Genomic DNA, 19,003 nt, shown 5'->3' on the forward strand with positions numbered 1-19,003 from the left:
AGTTGCATATAAAAACATATATAAAAGATAGTGCACCTTGATCAAGTGGAGTTCATCCCAGGAATGCAGGGTTTGTTCAACATATGAAAATCAATAAAAATAATTCATCATATCAATAAACTGAAAAACAAGAATCATATAATGATATCAAGAGATGTAGAAAAAGCATGTGAAAAAATACAGTACCTCTGCATGGTCAAAACACAAGAAAAACTAGGGATACTAGGAACATACCTCAACATCATAAAAACTTTTTGCGCTAAACACAAGGGCAGTACAATTTTAAACAGAGAAAAATTGAAAGCTTTCCCTCTAAAAACTGGAAAAAGACAAGGATGCCTTCCTTTACCACTTTTACTCAACATCGTCCTTGAAACTCTAGCCAGAGCAATTAGACAGAAGACAGAAATTAAAAGGATACATACAGGTAAAGAAGATCTCCAACTATCACTATTTACTGATGACACAATTCTATATTTAGAAGATCCAATAAATTCCACCATAAAACTACTAGAACTAATAAGTGAATTCATCAAAGTAGCAGGATATAAAATTAATATCTGTACATAGGGCATGGTGGTGCAAGCCTGTAATCCCAGTGGCTTGAGGAGGCTGATCCAGGAGGATCACAAGTTCAAAGTCAGCCTCAGTAAAAGAGAGGTGCTAAGCAACTCAGTGAGACCCTGTCTCTAAAGAAAACACAAAATAGGGCTGGGGATGTGGCTCAGTGGTTGAGTGCCCTTGAGTTTAATCCAAGGTACACAACCATCCCCCTCCAAAAAAACAAAAAACAAAAAAAAACAAAAAACAAACAAAAAAACAAATTAACACCTGTGAATCAAATGTGTTTGTATACATCAGTGATGAATCCACTGAAAGATAAATTAGAAAAACTAACCCGTTCACAATAGCCTTAAAAATAAAAAGTACTTGGGAGTCAATCTAACAAACCAGGTAAAAGAGATTTACAATGAAGACTAAAGAATACTAAAGAAAGAAAGTGAAGTGGGACATAGATGATGGAAAGATCTCCCATGCTCCTGGATAGACAGAATTAATATTGCAAAAATAGCCTTATTACCCAAAGCATTACACAGATTTAATGCAACTCCAATTAAAATCCCAATGACATTCTTCCTAGATATAGAAAAAGCAATAATGAAATTAATTTGAAAAAATAAGAGACCCATAATAGCCAAAGCTATCCTTAGCAAGAAAAGTGAAGCAGGAGGCATCAAATACCAGAATATATAGTACAGAGTGATAGTAACAAAAACAGCATGGTTTTGACACCAAAACAGACACATAAACCAAAGACACAGAATAGAAGATATAGGAATAAAGCCACACAAATACAATCATCTCATACTAGACAAAGGTGCCAAAAAGTTTCACTGGAGAAAAGATAGCCTTTCCAACATATTGTGCTGGGAAAAATGGAAAGCCACATATAATGATATAAAATTAAAAATATCTCTCTCACACTGCACAAAACTCAACTTAACATGCATCAAAGACTTAGGCAGTACAAGAAAGAGACCCATTGCCTACTAGAAGAAAATGAAGGCCCAAATCTTCACCATGTTGGCCTAGGATCTGACTTTTTTTAACAAGACTCCTAAAGCATAAAGAAGTAATATCAAAAATCAATAAATGGTATTGTACTGAACAAAAATCTTTCTCAGCCAAAGAAACAATAATGTGAAGACAGAGCATTCAGATTGGAAGAAAATATTTACACATGCACCTCAGGTAATTAACTCTAGGATTTATAAAGATTTCAAAAAAAAAAATGAACACAAATAGATAGATAGATAGATAGATAGATAGATAGATAGATAGATAGATAAAACAGCCCAATTAATAAATGGACTAAAAAACTTAACCAACATTTCACGCAAGAAGTATAATCAATCAACAAATATGAAAAAATTCAATATCTCTAGCAATTAGAGAAATGCAAATGAAAACTAATATTTCAACCCACTCCAGTCAGAATGACAATCATCAAGAATACAGATAACAATAAATGTTGAAGAGGATATGGGGGAAAATGTACATTCATACATTGCTGGTGGGATTGCAAATTGGTGCAACTGTTATGAAAAGCAATATGGGTATTCCTCAGAAAACTTGGAGTGGAACCAGTATTTGACCCAGCTATCCCACTTCTAGGTTTCTATACACACACACACTAAAAAAAAAAAAAAAAAAAAACTTTAAAATCAGCATTCTACAGTGACGTGGCCATGTCAATGTTTACAGCAGCTCAATTTACATTAACTAAGCTATGGAACCAACTTAGGTGTCCTTTAATAGATGAATGGATAAAGAAAATGTGATATTTGATGGAATATTACTTAGCTTTAAAGAAGAATAAAATTATGGCATTTGCTAGTAAATGGATGGAGTTGGAGAATATTATGCTAAATGAAATAAGCCAATATAACAAAGACAAAGTCCAAACATTTTCTCTGATATGCAGATGCTAATTCACAATAAGGGGAAAGGGTGTGTTAGGGAAGAATAGAGTTACTTTAGATTAGGTAGAGGGGAGTGATGGGAAGGAGAGGGGATATAGGGATAGTAAGGATAGTAGAGTGAAACAGACATTATTATGTCATGTCCCTATATGACTGCATGAGCAATGTGCTCCTACAACATGTACAATCAGAAAAATAAGAAATTATAACTCATTTATGTAAAATGTATCAAAGTGCATAAATGCATTCTACTATCATGTATAACTAAAACAAGTTAAAAAAAGATTATATGTAAAAAATAATAAAATACCTCAAAATAATTTCTTCCTTGACAGAAAAAGAATGCAAAATATTCTGTGAAAGAAATCACTTATAAATATAGCAAAATGATTCTTCATGTACAAGCCTACATCCTTGTGGGAACTGCTATGGTTTTGATAGTCAGTGTCCACCAGAAGTTCATAATAGAATGTTTAAAAGATGCTTAGAAAATGTTTAGAAAAGAAATGATTGGGTTTTAAGAGTCTTAACCCAATCAATGCATTAATCCCTGATGTGATTAATTGAAGGCTGTAGGGTGTGTCTGAAGGAGATGGATCCCTGGGGGTGTGAATTTGAGGTGTATATTTTTTATCTGGAGAGTGGAGTCTTTTTGTTCTTTCATCATCATAAGAGCTATTTCACTCCACAATGATATTCTACCTCACTATGAGCCCCAAGGAATGGAGCTGGATGTCTATGGACTGAGATCTCTGATACTGTGAGCTCCTAAAAAAAACTTTACTTCCTCTACAAAAAAAAAAAAAAGTGTATGTGTATATGGTAATAATCCCTCACGTATATTGCAAAATAAGAAATATTTGCACACCAATATTTGTTACAATATTATTCAACAAGTCCATCATGTACATTCCAAACCAATATCCTTTGAAATGATTGGATAAGGCAATTTGGAACACTGAAACTAGAAAATTTTTTCCATGTCAAGAAGGAAGAAATTTTGCACAATATATAATAAGGATAAATCTAAAGTACATTATGTTAAATCAGTCACAAACAAAGAGATACATAGTACAGCATTCTGACTATAAAATATCAAAACTAAAAAAAATGATCATAAAAGAATTGAGGATGATAATTATTTTGGAGGAGACAAACATAAGCCCATGTTTCCATGGTAGTAGATTTTTTTTTTTTTTTGCCTTTTCAGGTGCAAACTTTTTTAGATATATTACATAATGATTTGAAATAAGATTACTGGAAGGTACACTTGAAATCCTGAAGATGGCATTTTATTTTATTTATTTTTTTGGTGGGGGGAAAGAGGAGAACTCAGGGGCAAATGACCACTGAGCTACATCCCCAGCCTTATTTTTTATTTTCTTTAGAGACAGTGTCTCACTGAGTTGCTTAGCACCTCTCTGAGGCTGGCTTTGAACTTGTGATCCTTCTGCCTCAGTCTTCCAAGCCACTGGGATTACAAGTGTGTTCCACCAAACCTGGATATTTTATGGTTTTGATCAATCACATTAAAATTTCAAAGAAAACATAAAAGAAACAGAATTGCAAATTTTTTAAAAGCTACATTTAAAGAGCTATGGTCTTTATTCTATAAATAAGTAGAAATTCATCAATGTATAGATGATACTTGCATGTAATCTAGGTTTTAGCAATTCTGAGGCAGGATGATTACAAATTCAAGGCTACTTTCAACAACACTGTGAGAACCATTCTTCCAATATAAATGCAAACATAGTTCATTATTAAACCATCCCTGTATTCAATCTATTACATTTACATATAAAAAATTTCCATGGATATGTACATTGGCAGGACAAAAAACCAATCTAGATGAAATATAAAAGTCATAAACAGTTGTAATATTTATACAAGCAAGTAAAAGCACAGGTAATTTTTGACAACAGAAACAAATATCATGCATATATTAATTTCAACTTATATCATCCTAACTTGTAAAGTCAAGGAAGTTGCCATTTAATCGATGTAAGGAAACATACTCTACAACATGAATCCTACTCTATAAAATGACATAAATAATTTAAAAAAAGAAAGAAATTTTATCCCATACAATTGCAAATATCCACGGATATATTATTTTAAAAACCATTTTATATAATGATGCCTATGACTATTGACCCCAAAACAGCAGCACTGTGAATGTTCACATTCATTATATGGCAGAAAATATTACAGGAATAGCATTAGAAGTATTCACTAAGAGCTTTGACCAATAAACATAAAAAATATCAAAGAAACTACTTTATGAATATTAATAAATTTCAAAGTTTTGACTTAGAGATCTCTAGAAATGTACATACATTTCTTAGAAACCAACAAATACTGGAAAAACCTGTTAGACCATGAAAACTATAATAATAAGCAAAGGAGAGTGTTTTTGTTGTTAATTTGAAAGTACTCAAAGGAAAAGGGAGAGGCTTTAAAGAATTTGAAAGCATGATAAACAAGGGGAGACATTCCATGATAACAAGAGAAACAAACCTAAAATTCTGAATATTTTATGTTTTCTGCTGGATAAATTCTCAATAAACATTTAACTTCCTCCTTGATGTTGGGATTCTCAACTGTGTCTTTGACTATGTGAGGGCCACAATATTTTACATCACTGAATTACTCTAAAGTACCACTTATCTAATATGGAGAATATATATCACACCAAGAAAGGAAAAAGAATAAAGGCTCAGGGAAATATAATTAACATTTTATTTTTTGTATCAAAACATGCCCAATCATTTTTTTTTTTAAAAGCAACAAACTGAATCCATTCATGCAGACCAGAAACTCCCAAGATATATTCTGTGAAGGAAGGAAATTAAATGTTGATAATTAATTGGAAAGTATGAAGATAGGCTTACCCAGGAAGACCAGGTTTCTGTAGTTCTCTAACATCACCTCTCTGTATAAATTATGCTGAGCAGGCTCAAGGCACTTCCATTCCTCCTCAGAGAAATAAATGGCCACATCACTAAATGTTAACCGAATCTGAAATGGAAACAGGCAAATAAATAGCACATTGAGCAAATGATCAGTCACACAGGTTTTAATTTGACTGAAGTTGAAATGAGATTTAATACAAATGGATTGCATGCAGGGAAGTGATTTTAATTATTCAATAACACATTTTTAAACACTGTCATAGTCTATTAGCTAACTCAGTGGAAAGAGAGCAGATTAAAGCCAAGAGTCTATATAATTTTCTTTGATGAAATATAATATAAAATTAAAGCATCAACAAAAGAGTATACATTTAATTGCTTTTTATGTTTTAAATTGTATGATTCTCCGAAGAAGAAATTATGGTGATCAAGGGCAATTCTCAATTTTTAATTGTAGAATGATAAATCAAAAATTTACTAAAATGCAGACTTTGATTCAATGGTTCAGTCATGGGCTTGGATTTATGAATAAGTATCAAGTTCAATAATAATTACAATAACACTGAGACAAGAGAAACTTTTGAATTACAATAAGGGAGATCACTAAGGAAACATTCATTGATACTTGAGTTCAAATATTTAATTGGATTTATGTAAATCATTAAAATAGCAAACAACAAGAAGAATCCACTTAGATCATTCAAATGTATACATATCATTCAAAGAGATTTTCACATTTTATTCTGTAAAACCCAAAATGATGTGACAACAATAATGGTTTCTGTATTTCTTCATAAAACATTTTCAGTAAATTGTAAACCTTGAATAATACCCAAGGTTTTCTTTTTCTTTTTTTTTAAAGAGAGAGATACAGAAGAGAGAATTTTTTAATATTTATTTTTCATTTTTCGGTGAATACACATCTTTATTTTATTTTTAAGAGGTGCTGAGGATTGAACCCAGCGCCCCGCGCATGCCAGGCGAGCATGTTACCACTTGATCCACATCCCCAGCCCACCCAAGGTTTTCTGATCTGTAATTCAGAAGAAAAGGAACATTAATTCATAGGAAACAGTGAATTTTAAAAGAATTTACTGAGCATTACAGTTAAACTGAAATTATTTTTATTTTATGTTCACATACATTAAATATCAATATACTATATAGTAAAACGACAAATTTTCATGTAAAAATAATAGATATATTTTTTGAAAATTTGTAATCATTTTCAGGTTGTGACTTTTTTTTCTTTTAAAGACACTATTTAGATAGACACATTTAAGGATAATAAATGACAATAAAGTAGGCACTACAATTTATGAATCTTGCATATTCTTTGATTTCTCCCTTATTCATGAGTTGTTATGAGCTATAGTTTATAATTTTGTACACTTAGAAAAATATGAGTGTTGTTTCTCTTACTGAACATGCAAGGAGCTTATGAGGTGTACATGTGTGAACAGAAGATACAATAAAATAAAATCCTGTAGGACTGTGGTCTGCTTCAGAACCAACACCTATGGTAAACAAAAGTGACAACCTCCATTCTTCAAAGCAAGGGAAAACAAAAATATGAAGAAAAAACACAGTTTCTGTATCAAATAGGGTTTTTTAAAGATAATTTAGGGAGATCATGCCAAGATTCTTATTTATCAAGACAAACCAACGACTGTTATAGGGAAAAGTCTGGCAGAGAATATCTAAATCAGAAAAAGTTAAATCAGCTATAATAGAGCAGACTAATATAAAATGCCAATTAACACAGAAGGACATATCATCACTTCTGTGATATGAGGAACCCAATTACACAAATTGAAAAAAATACACTAGTTTTATGTAATTTTATAATTGTATGTCTCCCATATCCATACTCAGTAACCTCTAATAGAGTGTTCCAATAGATGTTCTTTAGCATTGCAGAGAATTGAGATCTTCTAATCTTTCTGCTCTTTTAGGACTTACTAAGTTACTAGGAGCATGGATGTGGATTTTATTTACAGTTTATACTTATGAATGGTGGTATCTGAATAGAATATAAAATGCAAGGAAAGGAAAAGGAGACAGTAGCAAGGTGCAGAGTCAAACCAAGAGGTGTTCACGTGAGCCAGCTAGCTTTATTTATATCAGTAGGTTACTTTAGGTCATTGGCATCATTAGTACATATTGTTCATTGTATTACTAGGCAAGTTACAGACTTAGTATGTAACTGAGGAATAAGCTGCATAATGTTGCTAAGTTGCAATGTGCAATGTTAGGAGCTTTGAGAAGCTCTCAAGAAAGTCCATTGTATAAAGTTACCATTATGTGGACAGGTTTAGGAGCAGTAAAATATGTGGTTGTCTAAAAAGAGTTCCTTTATACCCAGTAGCTGAGGGTCTGAGATTAAGTTCAAGGCTGATAAGACTCTGGCACAGAGCTTCCTCATGAAGAACATTACCATAGCAGCAGCTAGGCACTGCATTTGTATTAGTTATCTTAATAGTTCCAAGAAGAAACTGCAGAATATTCCAAGTGTGGAAAACAGTGTTCCTGTAACCCCCTGGGAATTCGCTCGCCAGAGGAACATTACCTTGTACACTTCCAGAACCAGAATCCCTACAGTATACAAAGTATGGTTCTCTTCTTCAGCAATATCTTGTGACTCCAAAACATCCCCAGTGGAAATCAAGGATACCAAGAGTTTGGGATATTTACTTGTCAAAAAATTGTTTTCAATATTGCAGGTCATAAATTCATGACATAATTTAGATGAAAGTGTGAAAATAGAAGAAAGAATATAGGAGATCTGTTTGAAAATATGTTTTAAAGAACTAAAATAGACTATATTTTTTAATCATTTTTTCTTTTTAGTTATACATGATAGATTATATTCTGACATTATACACACAAGGATTATAACTTATTCTAATTAGAATACCATTCCAGTGGTTGTACATGATGTGGAATTTAACTGATCATATATTCATATATGAACAGGGAAGTTATATCTCATTCATTCTATTGTCTTCTCTATTCTCATCCACCCTTCCCTTTATTCCCCTTTGTCTAAACCAATGAACTCCTATTCTTTTCTCCCTATCTTTGTATTGTGTGTTAGCACAATAACATTTGGCCTTTGATTTTGGGGGACTGGCTTATTTCACTTAACATGATTTAGACAGTTCCATACATTCAGCAGAAAATGTCATAATGTGAAACTTTTTAATGGGTGAATAATATTCCACTGTGTATATATACTGCCCTAAAGTTGCATTGATTTAAATTCTCCAGACCAACTGGCATTCAATAAGAACCTTGAGCATAACTAAGCCTAAACCCTGCCTCCAGGAGTTCTATCTATGGGATAACCTCTCTCACTCTAACAATCCCTTGCTTTGTGTTGAATAAGCATCATGCCAGACCACCTCACCAAAAATTGCTGAGAAAGGAAGCTGATAATCTTTTAGTTCCAATGGAAATAGTTCTTATACTTTTCATCAAGATCTGTGTGTCTGTGTATGTTTCTATTTTGGACCCTAATAGTCCATGGGAATTCATACATATTTATGTATTCTATTCTCATATCTAGCATTTTTAAAATTTATATATATATATATATATATATATATATATATATATATATATATATATATATTTACTTTTGTAAGATATCTATGATTTCTTTAATTTTTTTGTATTTGTAGATGAACAGCATGCCTTTATTTTGTTTATTTTTATGTGGTGCTGAAGATCGAACCCAGTGCCCCACATATGCAAGGAAAGCACTCTAATGCTGAGCTACAGCCCCAGCCCAAGGTATCTAGCATTTTTTATGTGAGTTATTTTTAATTGATCAGTTTTTTTTTTTTTCAAAGACTTGCATGTTTGGTTAGTATATATTAGTTTTGTTTTATATTTTTATTTTATTACTTTTTATTTCTAATTTTTAAAATTTTTTTGAGAGAGGGAGGGAGGGAGGGAGGGGGAGAGGGAGAGAGAGAGAGAGAGAGAGAGAGAGAGAGAGAGAATTTTAATATTTACTTTTTAGTTTTTTCAGAGGACACAACATCATTGTTTGTATGTGGTGCTGAGGATCGAACCCAGGCTGCATGCATGCCAAGAGAGCATGCTACCGCTTGAGCCACATCCCCAGCCCTAATTTTTTAAAATTTTTAGTATGATATATATATATATATATATCTTATCAATTTTCCTTGATTCTCTTAATATCTTTTCTTTTGCTAACAGCCAATACTTATTGTTCTCTTTCAATCATCCATTGAATTTTTACTTCTATATTTTCTCCTTCTCCCTTGTAATCATCACATCCTTCATCTCTTTGGTTCTCTCCCTATCCACCAAATTCTAAACCCTTTTGCAAACGTATTGTTTTTAATGTAGAAAATTACTGAGCATACAATTTCTATTTACTGTCACAACACTTCAGCTATCACAGGAGAAACTATTTGTTTAAGTCTGAATATTCTTTGCATTGATTGTTGTAGTAATTTGTCTTCTCCTAAAAGGTGAGTAACTAGAAACATTCCGGGATATTATAAGTCTACAGAGGAGAAACTCTACTGCTTCAGAGCCATGTTAGATGAGTAGACACATAAACAACACGGAAAAGCAAGGGAACAAATTGCCAGAAATACACCAAGGTAATTCAATAACAGAAGCCATTGAAACCTCAGGGGAAGTAATGTCAGAGAATGAGTTTAAAATGTACATAGGTGACCTGATCTGCGAGGTAAAACACAATGTAACGAGTAAAAATCAGAAAGAAAGAAAGAAAAAAAGAACAAGAAGTAAAAGAACGCTTCCATAGAAAGAAATTCTGAAAAAAAAATCAAGCAGAAATCCTGAAAATAGAGAAATCAATAAACCAAATTATAAATTCAATAGAAAGTATCACCAAAAGACTAGACCACTTGCAACAGTTTCAGGCAATTGACACAAATATATACTCTATAAAAATAAAGTTGACCATGGAGAAAAGATATTAGTAGACCATGAACAGAACTTCCAAGAAACAAGGGAAAACATGAAAAGACCAAATTTAAAATTTATCATGATACACAAAGATGCAAATATACAAACCAAAGGAACTTACAAACTTTTCAAAGAAATAATATCAGAAAAGTTCCTCAACCTAAAGAATATAATGGGAAATCAAATATAATAAAATTTTGTTTATTTACAAAATTGTAAGTACACAAAATTACAACAGACCCACATTATTATAAAAATGCCTAATATACAGAACAAGGACATAATTTTGAAGGGTTCCAGAGAAAAACAATAGGGGACACTCAGAGGAAAACCAATTCAGATCTCACCTGATTCACATACACCTCAATGCTCTGAGGTGTAGGAATAATATGTGCCAAGATCTGAAAGAAAGTGGATGCAAACCACGAATACTATATCCAACAAATTATGTTTCAGTTTGATGATAAATTAAAAACTTTCCATGATAAACAAAAGTTAAAAGAATATACAACAAGAAAGTCTGCACTACACAATAAATAAAATATTTCATGAACAAGAAATAAAGAATAAAGCTGAAAACCAGGAAAGGAAGGAACTACACTAGAATAGTAAATCAAAGGGAAAAATATTCCAATAAAAAGTAAATCAAAATGACAGGGGAAAAAATCATTTCTCAACAATATTACTGAATGTAAATAGCCTAAACTCAGTGATCAAAAGATAGCCTAGCAGATGGGATTAAAAAACAAGAACAACAATATGCTATCTCCAAGAGAGTTAGCTCATTGGCAAAGACATGCACAGATGGAAGGTAAAAGGATGGAAACAAAACACATCATTCACAAAGAAGGACATTTCACACTTCTTAAGGGAATTATATATAGATCATGAAGACATAGTAATCATGAATATATATGCCCCAAACAATGGAACATCAATATACATCAAACAAATCCTTCTCAATTTCAAGAATCAAATAAACTACAACACAATAATACTAGGTGAGTTTAACACACCTCTCATCACTGGATAGACCCTCCAAATAAAAACCAAATAAAAAAGTCATAAACAAGACAGGGATGCCCTTTCTCACCACTTCTATTCAACATAGTTCTTGAAACACTGGCCAGAGCAATTAGGAAAAGAAGAACTTAAACTAGCACTATTTGCTGGTGACATGATTCTTTAACTAGAAAACCCAAAAAACTCTACCAAGAAACTTCTAGAACTAGTAAATTAATTCAGCAAGTGGCTGGATATAATATCAACACCCATAAATCAAAGGTATTTCTGTATATCAGTGACAAATACTCTGAAAAGGAAATGAGGAAAACTACCCCATTCACAATATCCTCAAAAATAAATAAGTAAATAAATAAAATACTTGGGAATCAACCTAACAAAAAGAGGTGAAAGATCTTTACAATGGAAACTATAGAACCCTAAAGAGAGAAATAGAAAAAGACCTTAGAAGATGGAAAGATCTACCTTGCTCATGGATAGGCAGAATTAATATTATTAAAATGACTGTACTACCAAAAGCACCATAGAGGTTCAATGCAATTCCGATCAAAATCCCAATGGCATTCCTCATAGAAATAGAAAAAGCAATCATGAAATTCATCTGGAAAAATAAAAGACGCAGAATAGCTAAAGCAATTTTAAGCAGGAAGAGTGAAACAGGTGGTATCGCTATACCAGACGTTAAACTATACCACAGAGCAACAGTTACAAAAACAGCATGGTACTGGCACCAAAACAAGCTAGTAGACCAATGGTACAGAATAGAGGACACAGAGCCTAACCCACAAAATTACAACTACCTTATATTAGACAAAGGTGCCAAAACTATGCACTGGAGAAAGGATAGCATCTTCAACAAATGGTGCTGGGAAAACTGGAAATCCATATGCAACAAAATGAAATTGAATCCCTATCTCTCACCATGCACAAAAGTTAACTCAAAATGGATCAAGGATCTAGGGATTAAACCAGAGACTCTGCATCTAACAGAAGAAAAAGTAGGCCTTAATCTCCAGCACATGGGGCTAGGCTGCAACTTCCTTAATAAGACGCCTATAGCACAAGAATTAAAACCAAGAATCAACACATGGGATGGATTCAAACTACAAAGTTTTTTCTCAGCAAAAGAAATAATATGTGAGATGAATAGGGAACTTACATCCTGGGAACAAATTTTTACCCCTCACATATCAGATAGAGCTCTAATCTCTAGAGTATATAAAGAGCTGAACAAGATAAGCACCAAAAAAATAAGAACCAAATAATCCAATCAATAAATGGGCCAAGGAGCTGAACTGACACTTCTCAGAAGAGGATATACAATCAATAAACAAATATACAAAAAAATGCTCATCATCGCTAGCAATCAGAGAAATGCAAATTAAAACTACTCTAAGATACCATCTCACTCCAGTCAGAATGGCAGCCAGTATGAAGACAAACAACAAGAAGTGCTGGTGAGGATTCGGGGAAAAGGTACACTCATACACTGCTGGTGGGACTGCAAATTGGTGCAGCCAATTTAGAAAGCACTATGGAGATTCCTTGGAAAACTGGGAATGGAACCACCATTTGACCCAGCTATTATTTCCTCTTCCCGGACCATACCCAAAGGACCTAAAAACAGCATATTACAGGGACACAACCACATCAATGTTTAGGCAGCACAATTCACAATAGCTAAACTGTGGAGCTAACCTAGATGTCCTTCAGTGGATGAATGGATAAAAAAAAAAAAAATGTGTTATTTATAAACAATGGAATCAGCACTAAAAAATAATAAGATCATGGCATTTGCAGAAATGGATGGCATTAGAGAAGATTATGCTAAGTGAAGGTAGCCAATCCCAAAAAAACAAATGCCGAATGTCTTCTCTGATATAAGGAGGGTGACTCAAAATGGGGTTCGGAGGGAGAACAAAGGAGGAAGATTACCTCTAGATAGGGAATAGGGGTGGGAGGGAGAAGGGGAATTTAAAAAAAGAACATGTATAAAGATTTAAATTGGGTGTCAACATACTTTCTATAGAAACAGAGATATGAAAATTTGCAGTATATATGTGTATTAAGAATTGTAATGCAAAAAAACCTACAAGGTACATTTATAAAAGCATAAATTTGGTGAACATACATCATATACAGAGATTTGAAAAATTGTACTCTATATGCGTAATAAGAATTGCAATACATTACACTGCTGTCGTGTATTTAAAATAAATAAAATCAATAAAAGATTTTTTTTTAAAATTTCAATTTTTGTGCTGGGGTTATGGCTCAGCGGTAGAGAGCTTGCCTCGAATGTGCAAGGCCCTGGGTTCGACCCTCAGCACCACATAAAAATAAATAAAAGTTACTGTGTACAACTACAAAAAAAAATTTTTAAAAAGAGGTTCTATAAAAAAATACAAGTTTTTAACATATACTCATAAAACACATATAGAATATTTCATCCGTCATGAAATAAATACACTGTCTTCTCAGCCACACATGGATTCTTCTCTAAAATATTCCTTATCTTAGGACACAAAAAAACTCTTAGCAAATACAAAAAAAAAAAAAAAAAAGTTTATATTGCATTCTATCAGACCATAATGGATTGAAATTAAAAATCAATTATAATATAAAGGCTACTTTATTTCCTGGAGACTAAGTTATATGCACTTTATAAAAATACGTTCTCATAAGTTATACATGATAATATAGTGCATTTTGACATGATATACATAAATGGAGTATAACTTCTCCTTTTTCTGGTTGTAAATGATGTATATGTACATAGGGTAATAATGTCCTATTCATTTTGTCCTTCCAAACCCACACTTTGCTCCCTCTGTGAAATCCAATATCCCTCTATTCTTCCCTAGCAGCCTTACTCTATTGCAAGTGAGCATCTGCAAATCAGAGAAAACATTTGACCTTTAGTTTTTTGGGACTGACTTGCTTCACTTAGCATGATATTCTCCAGCTCCATCCATTTACCAACAAATGTCATCATTTCATTCTTCTTTTAGGCTGAATAATATTCCATTATGTATACATTTTACATTTTCTATATCCACTCATCTGTGGAAGGGCACCTACATTAGTTCCACAGTTTATATATTGTGAGTTAAGCTGTTATAAACATTAACAGGACTGCATCAGTGTAGTATGCAGATTTTAAATTTAGCAGGTATAAAACAAGGAAGGAGATAACAAGGTCAATGGCTGTTGCATTCCAAGTTTTCTGAGGAATCTCCATACTGCTTTCTATATTGGTTGCACCAATTTGTAGTCCCATCATTAACGTATTAATGTACTGCCGCAGTCTGGCTGGGCACAAATGCTGCAGTCTGGCTGGGCACACAATCACGAGCCACCACACAGCTTGTAGATTCAAACAGCAACTCTTTATTCCCGAACTCACACCAGCCGTCTACAATCACGTTCTGGGGAAATCCACGTTCTCTTCCCAAATCCACCTCCACTGGGCTTCTATCTCCAAAATATATTGTCTGAATCCCGTGAGAACTCAAGGGGAACTCAGGCAGCAGGATACGCCCTATTCCCAGCAGGAATAATCTTAAACCTTAAACCTGGAACCTAAACCTGGAACGCCCTAAACACGATTATCTTAAAACCGGGAACACCCTAATCTGCCTTGGTCCTTGAGCAAGGTCACTTACATTCAATGTCACTGCAACATGTCAGCAACATGGGGTACGCTGGCAAGGAAACTGTCATACCTACTTGGCTAATGGCTCCCAGCAATGTACCATTTTCCTGAAATCCTCATATACATTTATTTTTGTTTGTATTATTGATAATTGCCATTCTGAATTCAGTGAGATGAAATCTCAATGTAATTTTAATTTGCATTTCCCTAATTCCTAGAGATGTTGAAAATTGTTTCATACATTTGTTCTTCTTACACAAAGTGACTGCTATGCTCCTTAGTTCATTTATTAATTGGGTTCTTTAACTTTTTGGTGTTAATTTTTTTGAGTTCTTATATATCCTGGAGATTAATGCTCTTAAATGACCAATGGATAGTAGCAACCAGGCTTGAAATTAAAAATATACTTAGAAATACATGAGGTGACAAGATTTCTCGTGTTTTAGGGTAGGTGGAATTAATATTGCCAAAATGCACATACTACCAAAAATGCTATACAGATTAACACAATTCCTATTAAGGTTCTGATGATGTTCTTCACAGAAATTAAAAAAAAAAAAAAAGCCATCATGACTTTCATTTGGAAAAATAAGAGGACAAAAATAACTAAAGCAAACCTCAGCAAGAAAAGGGAAGCAGGAGACTAGATGTTCAATTATATTACACAACTATAGTAAGAAAAAAAGTATGGTATTGGCACCAAAACAGGCACGAAGGCCAATGGTATGGAATAGAAGACACAGAGACAAACCCACAGAAATACAATTATCCCATGCTAGACAAAGGTGCCATGGACATACACTGGAGAAAAGATAGCCTCTTCAAAAAATATGGTGCTGGGCAAACTGGAAATCCATATGTAGCAAAATAAAACTAAACCCCTATCTCATCCTGCACAAAACCCAACTCAATGTGGATCATGGACTTAGGCATTAGACAAGAGATCCTGCACTTGCTAAAAGAAAATTAGGACCAACTCTCCATGATGTCAACTTAACAACTTTCTCAACAAGACTCATAAAGTACAAGAACTAAAATCAAGAGTCAATGAATGTGTGCACCTTAATATTTTACAAGTTACAGAGATAACATTGTTTAAACTTAGTAATTTAAATATATAAAAACTTTACCTCACTGGTTATGTTCTTTACTTCTTTGTACAACAATTAAGTTTTGTATTCACACATTTTAAATCCCATAATACGTCATTTCAATTTTTCCCTAAATAATCACAGGTTTTTCAAAGAAATTAAGAGAAAATTGTATTAATAAATGTATAAAATGATTCATATAAGTTGGTCAATGTAATTTTCTCATTTGGTTAACCCACAAGTTTTTTATTCATCAATGAATATTGTTAGACTAGCTATTATTTTGTTAACCTACTCATTACTTTCTACTTTGTATGATCTCAATATTTAGAATTTTTTCATAAGGAGGATTTGTCCCCACTTTGCTTTTTTTCTACTTTCATTATATATTTTCTCATTTTAGATAAATACTAGCTCAATGATATTTGCTTTTTGGGGTGGTAGTAAAACAATGCTATCATTATTTTACATTATTATTTAATTATCATTACATTATTACATTATTATGATGATTTACATTATTATCATTTTAAATTATTTTACATTATTATTATTTATATTATTATTATTTCAAATTATTTTACATTGGGCCACCGGGAGTATCTTTAGATTTACTTTTTTATATGTACCAAAATTTCAGTCTTCTTATTTTAAAAAGAACTATGGTATTTTCTAGCAAAAGTATTCTAGGCTTGTGTTGTTCATTGAATTTCCACAATTTTACACTAGAACAAAATGGAAAATATTTCACAAAAGGAAGGCTGATTCAAAATTCAACTATCAATAAAATTCATCACATTAACTAGTTACAAATAAAGTCATAGCTCATATCAACAGTTACAGAAAAGTACACAAGAAAAGAAAAAAGGAGAAAGAGGCAGTTAATGAGAAATAAAAGCCAAACTTTTTTTTCACTGATGACTTAATCATGTAGGTAGAATACCAAAAATAGAAAAAAAAAAAAAAAAAAAAAAAAAAAGCTGGACCATGATTATACCAAATGTGTAGAATAAAGATTAATATTCATGTCAGTTGTGTTTCTATAGGATCAGTAATGAGTTTGGATTTAAACTTGCATTTAAAATGCAAAACACAATACTACTTATATAGAACCAAGAAATAAAAGACAGAAAAATATGAATCTGACAAAAACCAGTATAACAACATATGCAAATTTCAGAAAAAATAAAGAACATACCATATTTATATTAAGAATGTAAATAAATGGTAAAGTAACCAATCTATGGTTATTAATAAGAAGCTCCCATACCATGAATATGTCAGTTATCTCCATTTACAAAACCATATTAAACACAATCATGATTATAATCCTAATAAGTAACTTCACAAATACAAAAACAAATCATTCTAAAGTTCTTCAAACTACATAAACCACTGAAATTCCCATATACTTGGATATTAAACATTTTATGAGATATATGCTTAGCAGATATTTTCTGCAATCCATTGTCTATTTTTATATTTCACTGATTGATTCCTTTGTTATATGAAAATATTTTTGCTTTATATATTCTCACTTGTTTTTTATTTATTTATTTTTTTTGTACATTGATTGGATGTCCTATCCAAAACCCCTGCCAACACCAATGTCAAAGGATTTTTTCCCATTTTCTTTCAGAAGTTTTATAATTTCAGGACATATCACAATAGTACATGATTACAACTGGTATTATCAAAATGATTGTAGGAAACCCACATACTGCAGAGAATGTGCAGAAAAGGAAATTCATGGACACTCTTGCAGGAATATAAACTGGTACAAACATCATAAAAGACACTATGGGAATTTCTCTAAAACTAGAAATAACATATGACCCAGATATTTTCCTCAGTACATATTTGCATAACTCATGATCCTTTAGAAAAACAGAATCATTTAAACATACAAATGTATATGTACAATAAAGGGAATTTAAGAGATTGATTCTCATGATGATGAGATGAATAGTCCCAAAATTGTTGCCTGCAGACTGGTAAAACCGGGAAACTGGTCACAGATCAGTTCAAGAAGCTGGAAGCCTCAAAATTTGAGGCGGTCAATAAAGCAGCTATAGTTTAAGACTGAGGGCTGAAAAGATCCCTGTAGAGGAAGAGGTGCAAGTTCACTTTAAAAGGCCAAGTAGCTAAAGTCAGATGTCTACAGATAACACCATCATAAAAAGTGCCCATTCAAAAAGCTCTGTGCATAAGCCATGGCAGCTTCTCTTTGTTCTTTCTTTCAAATTAAAACTATTGGATGGTACTCTATTTATTCAAATTAAAATTGTAATCCTCCTGTCTCAAGCTCCTGAGTCCATGGGCATACAGTTATGTAACACCACAACCTCTCATTGAACTTTGTAAAGAAAAATGTTGTAGATGGCAGTCATGGCAAAACTACAAGGCCAGCCTTAAGCAATTTATCAAGGTGTTGTCATAAAAGTGAAAAATAAAAATTTAAAAAGTTGGGAATATATTTCAATAGCAAAGCAACACTGGATTCAAGTCGTAATAAAATGATATTTTTCATTTGTTTTAACATAGATAAAGCAGGAGGACCTTATGTCAGTGGAATGATCTGGACACATAAATACATTGCATACTCTATGGGGTGGATTATGATTAAAAAAAAGTTGAATGTATAGAAACAGAAATGTGGTTGTTTTAGGATTATAATAGTTTGCATCATATGAGAAATTCCAAAGAAAGTACAATTGTAGATGTTCTGACTATAGATTCAAATAGGAGATGTTGGATTTTATTAACACATTCTGTAGCCCCAGCTCTTAACACATTCTGATTGTACATATTAATGACAGCTAGTATAATATTTTCATATATGCATCGCATACATTGATAATATCC

The 19,003-nt window shown here is 32.5% G+C and overlaps 1 protein-coding gene across 1 annotated transcript in view; it reads right to left on the reverse strand.

Annotated features, from left to right (window-relative positions):
* Positions 1–19,003, reverse strand: part of LOC124076929 (zinc finger protein 11-like) — a 69,672-nt gene that overhangs the window by 22,372 nt on the left and 28,297 nt on the right. The window contains exon 2 of the mRNA XM_046421026.2: positions 5,378–5,504. Coding sequence (XP_046276982.1) covers positions 5,378–5,504 — 127 coding nt within the window. The remainder of the gene's footprint in view (positions 1–5,377; positions 5,505–19,003) is intronic.

This window comes from Marmota monax, unplaced genomic scaffold, assembly GCF_021218885.2.
Source record: "Marmota monax isolate L192 unplaced genomic scaffold, Marmota_monax_Labrador192_F-V1.1 WCK01_AAM20220418_F8-fsc00266, whole genome shotgun sequence".
Lineage (NCBI taxonomy): Eukaryota > Metazoa > Chordata > Mammalia > Rodentia > Sciuridae > Marmota > Marmota monax.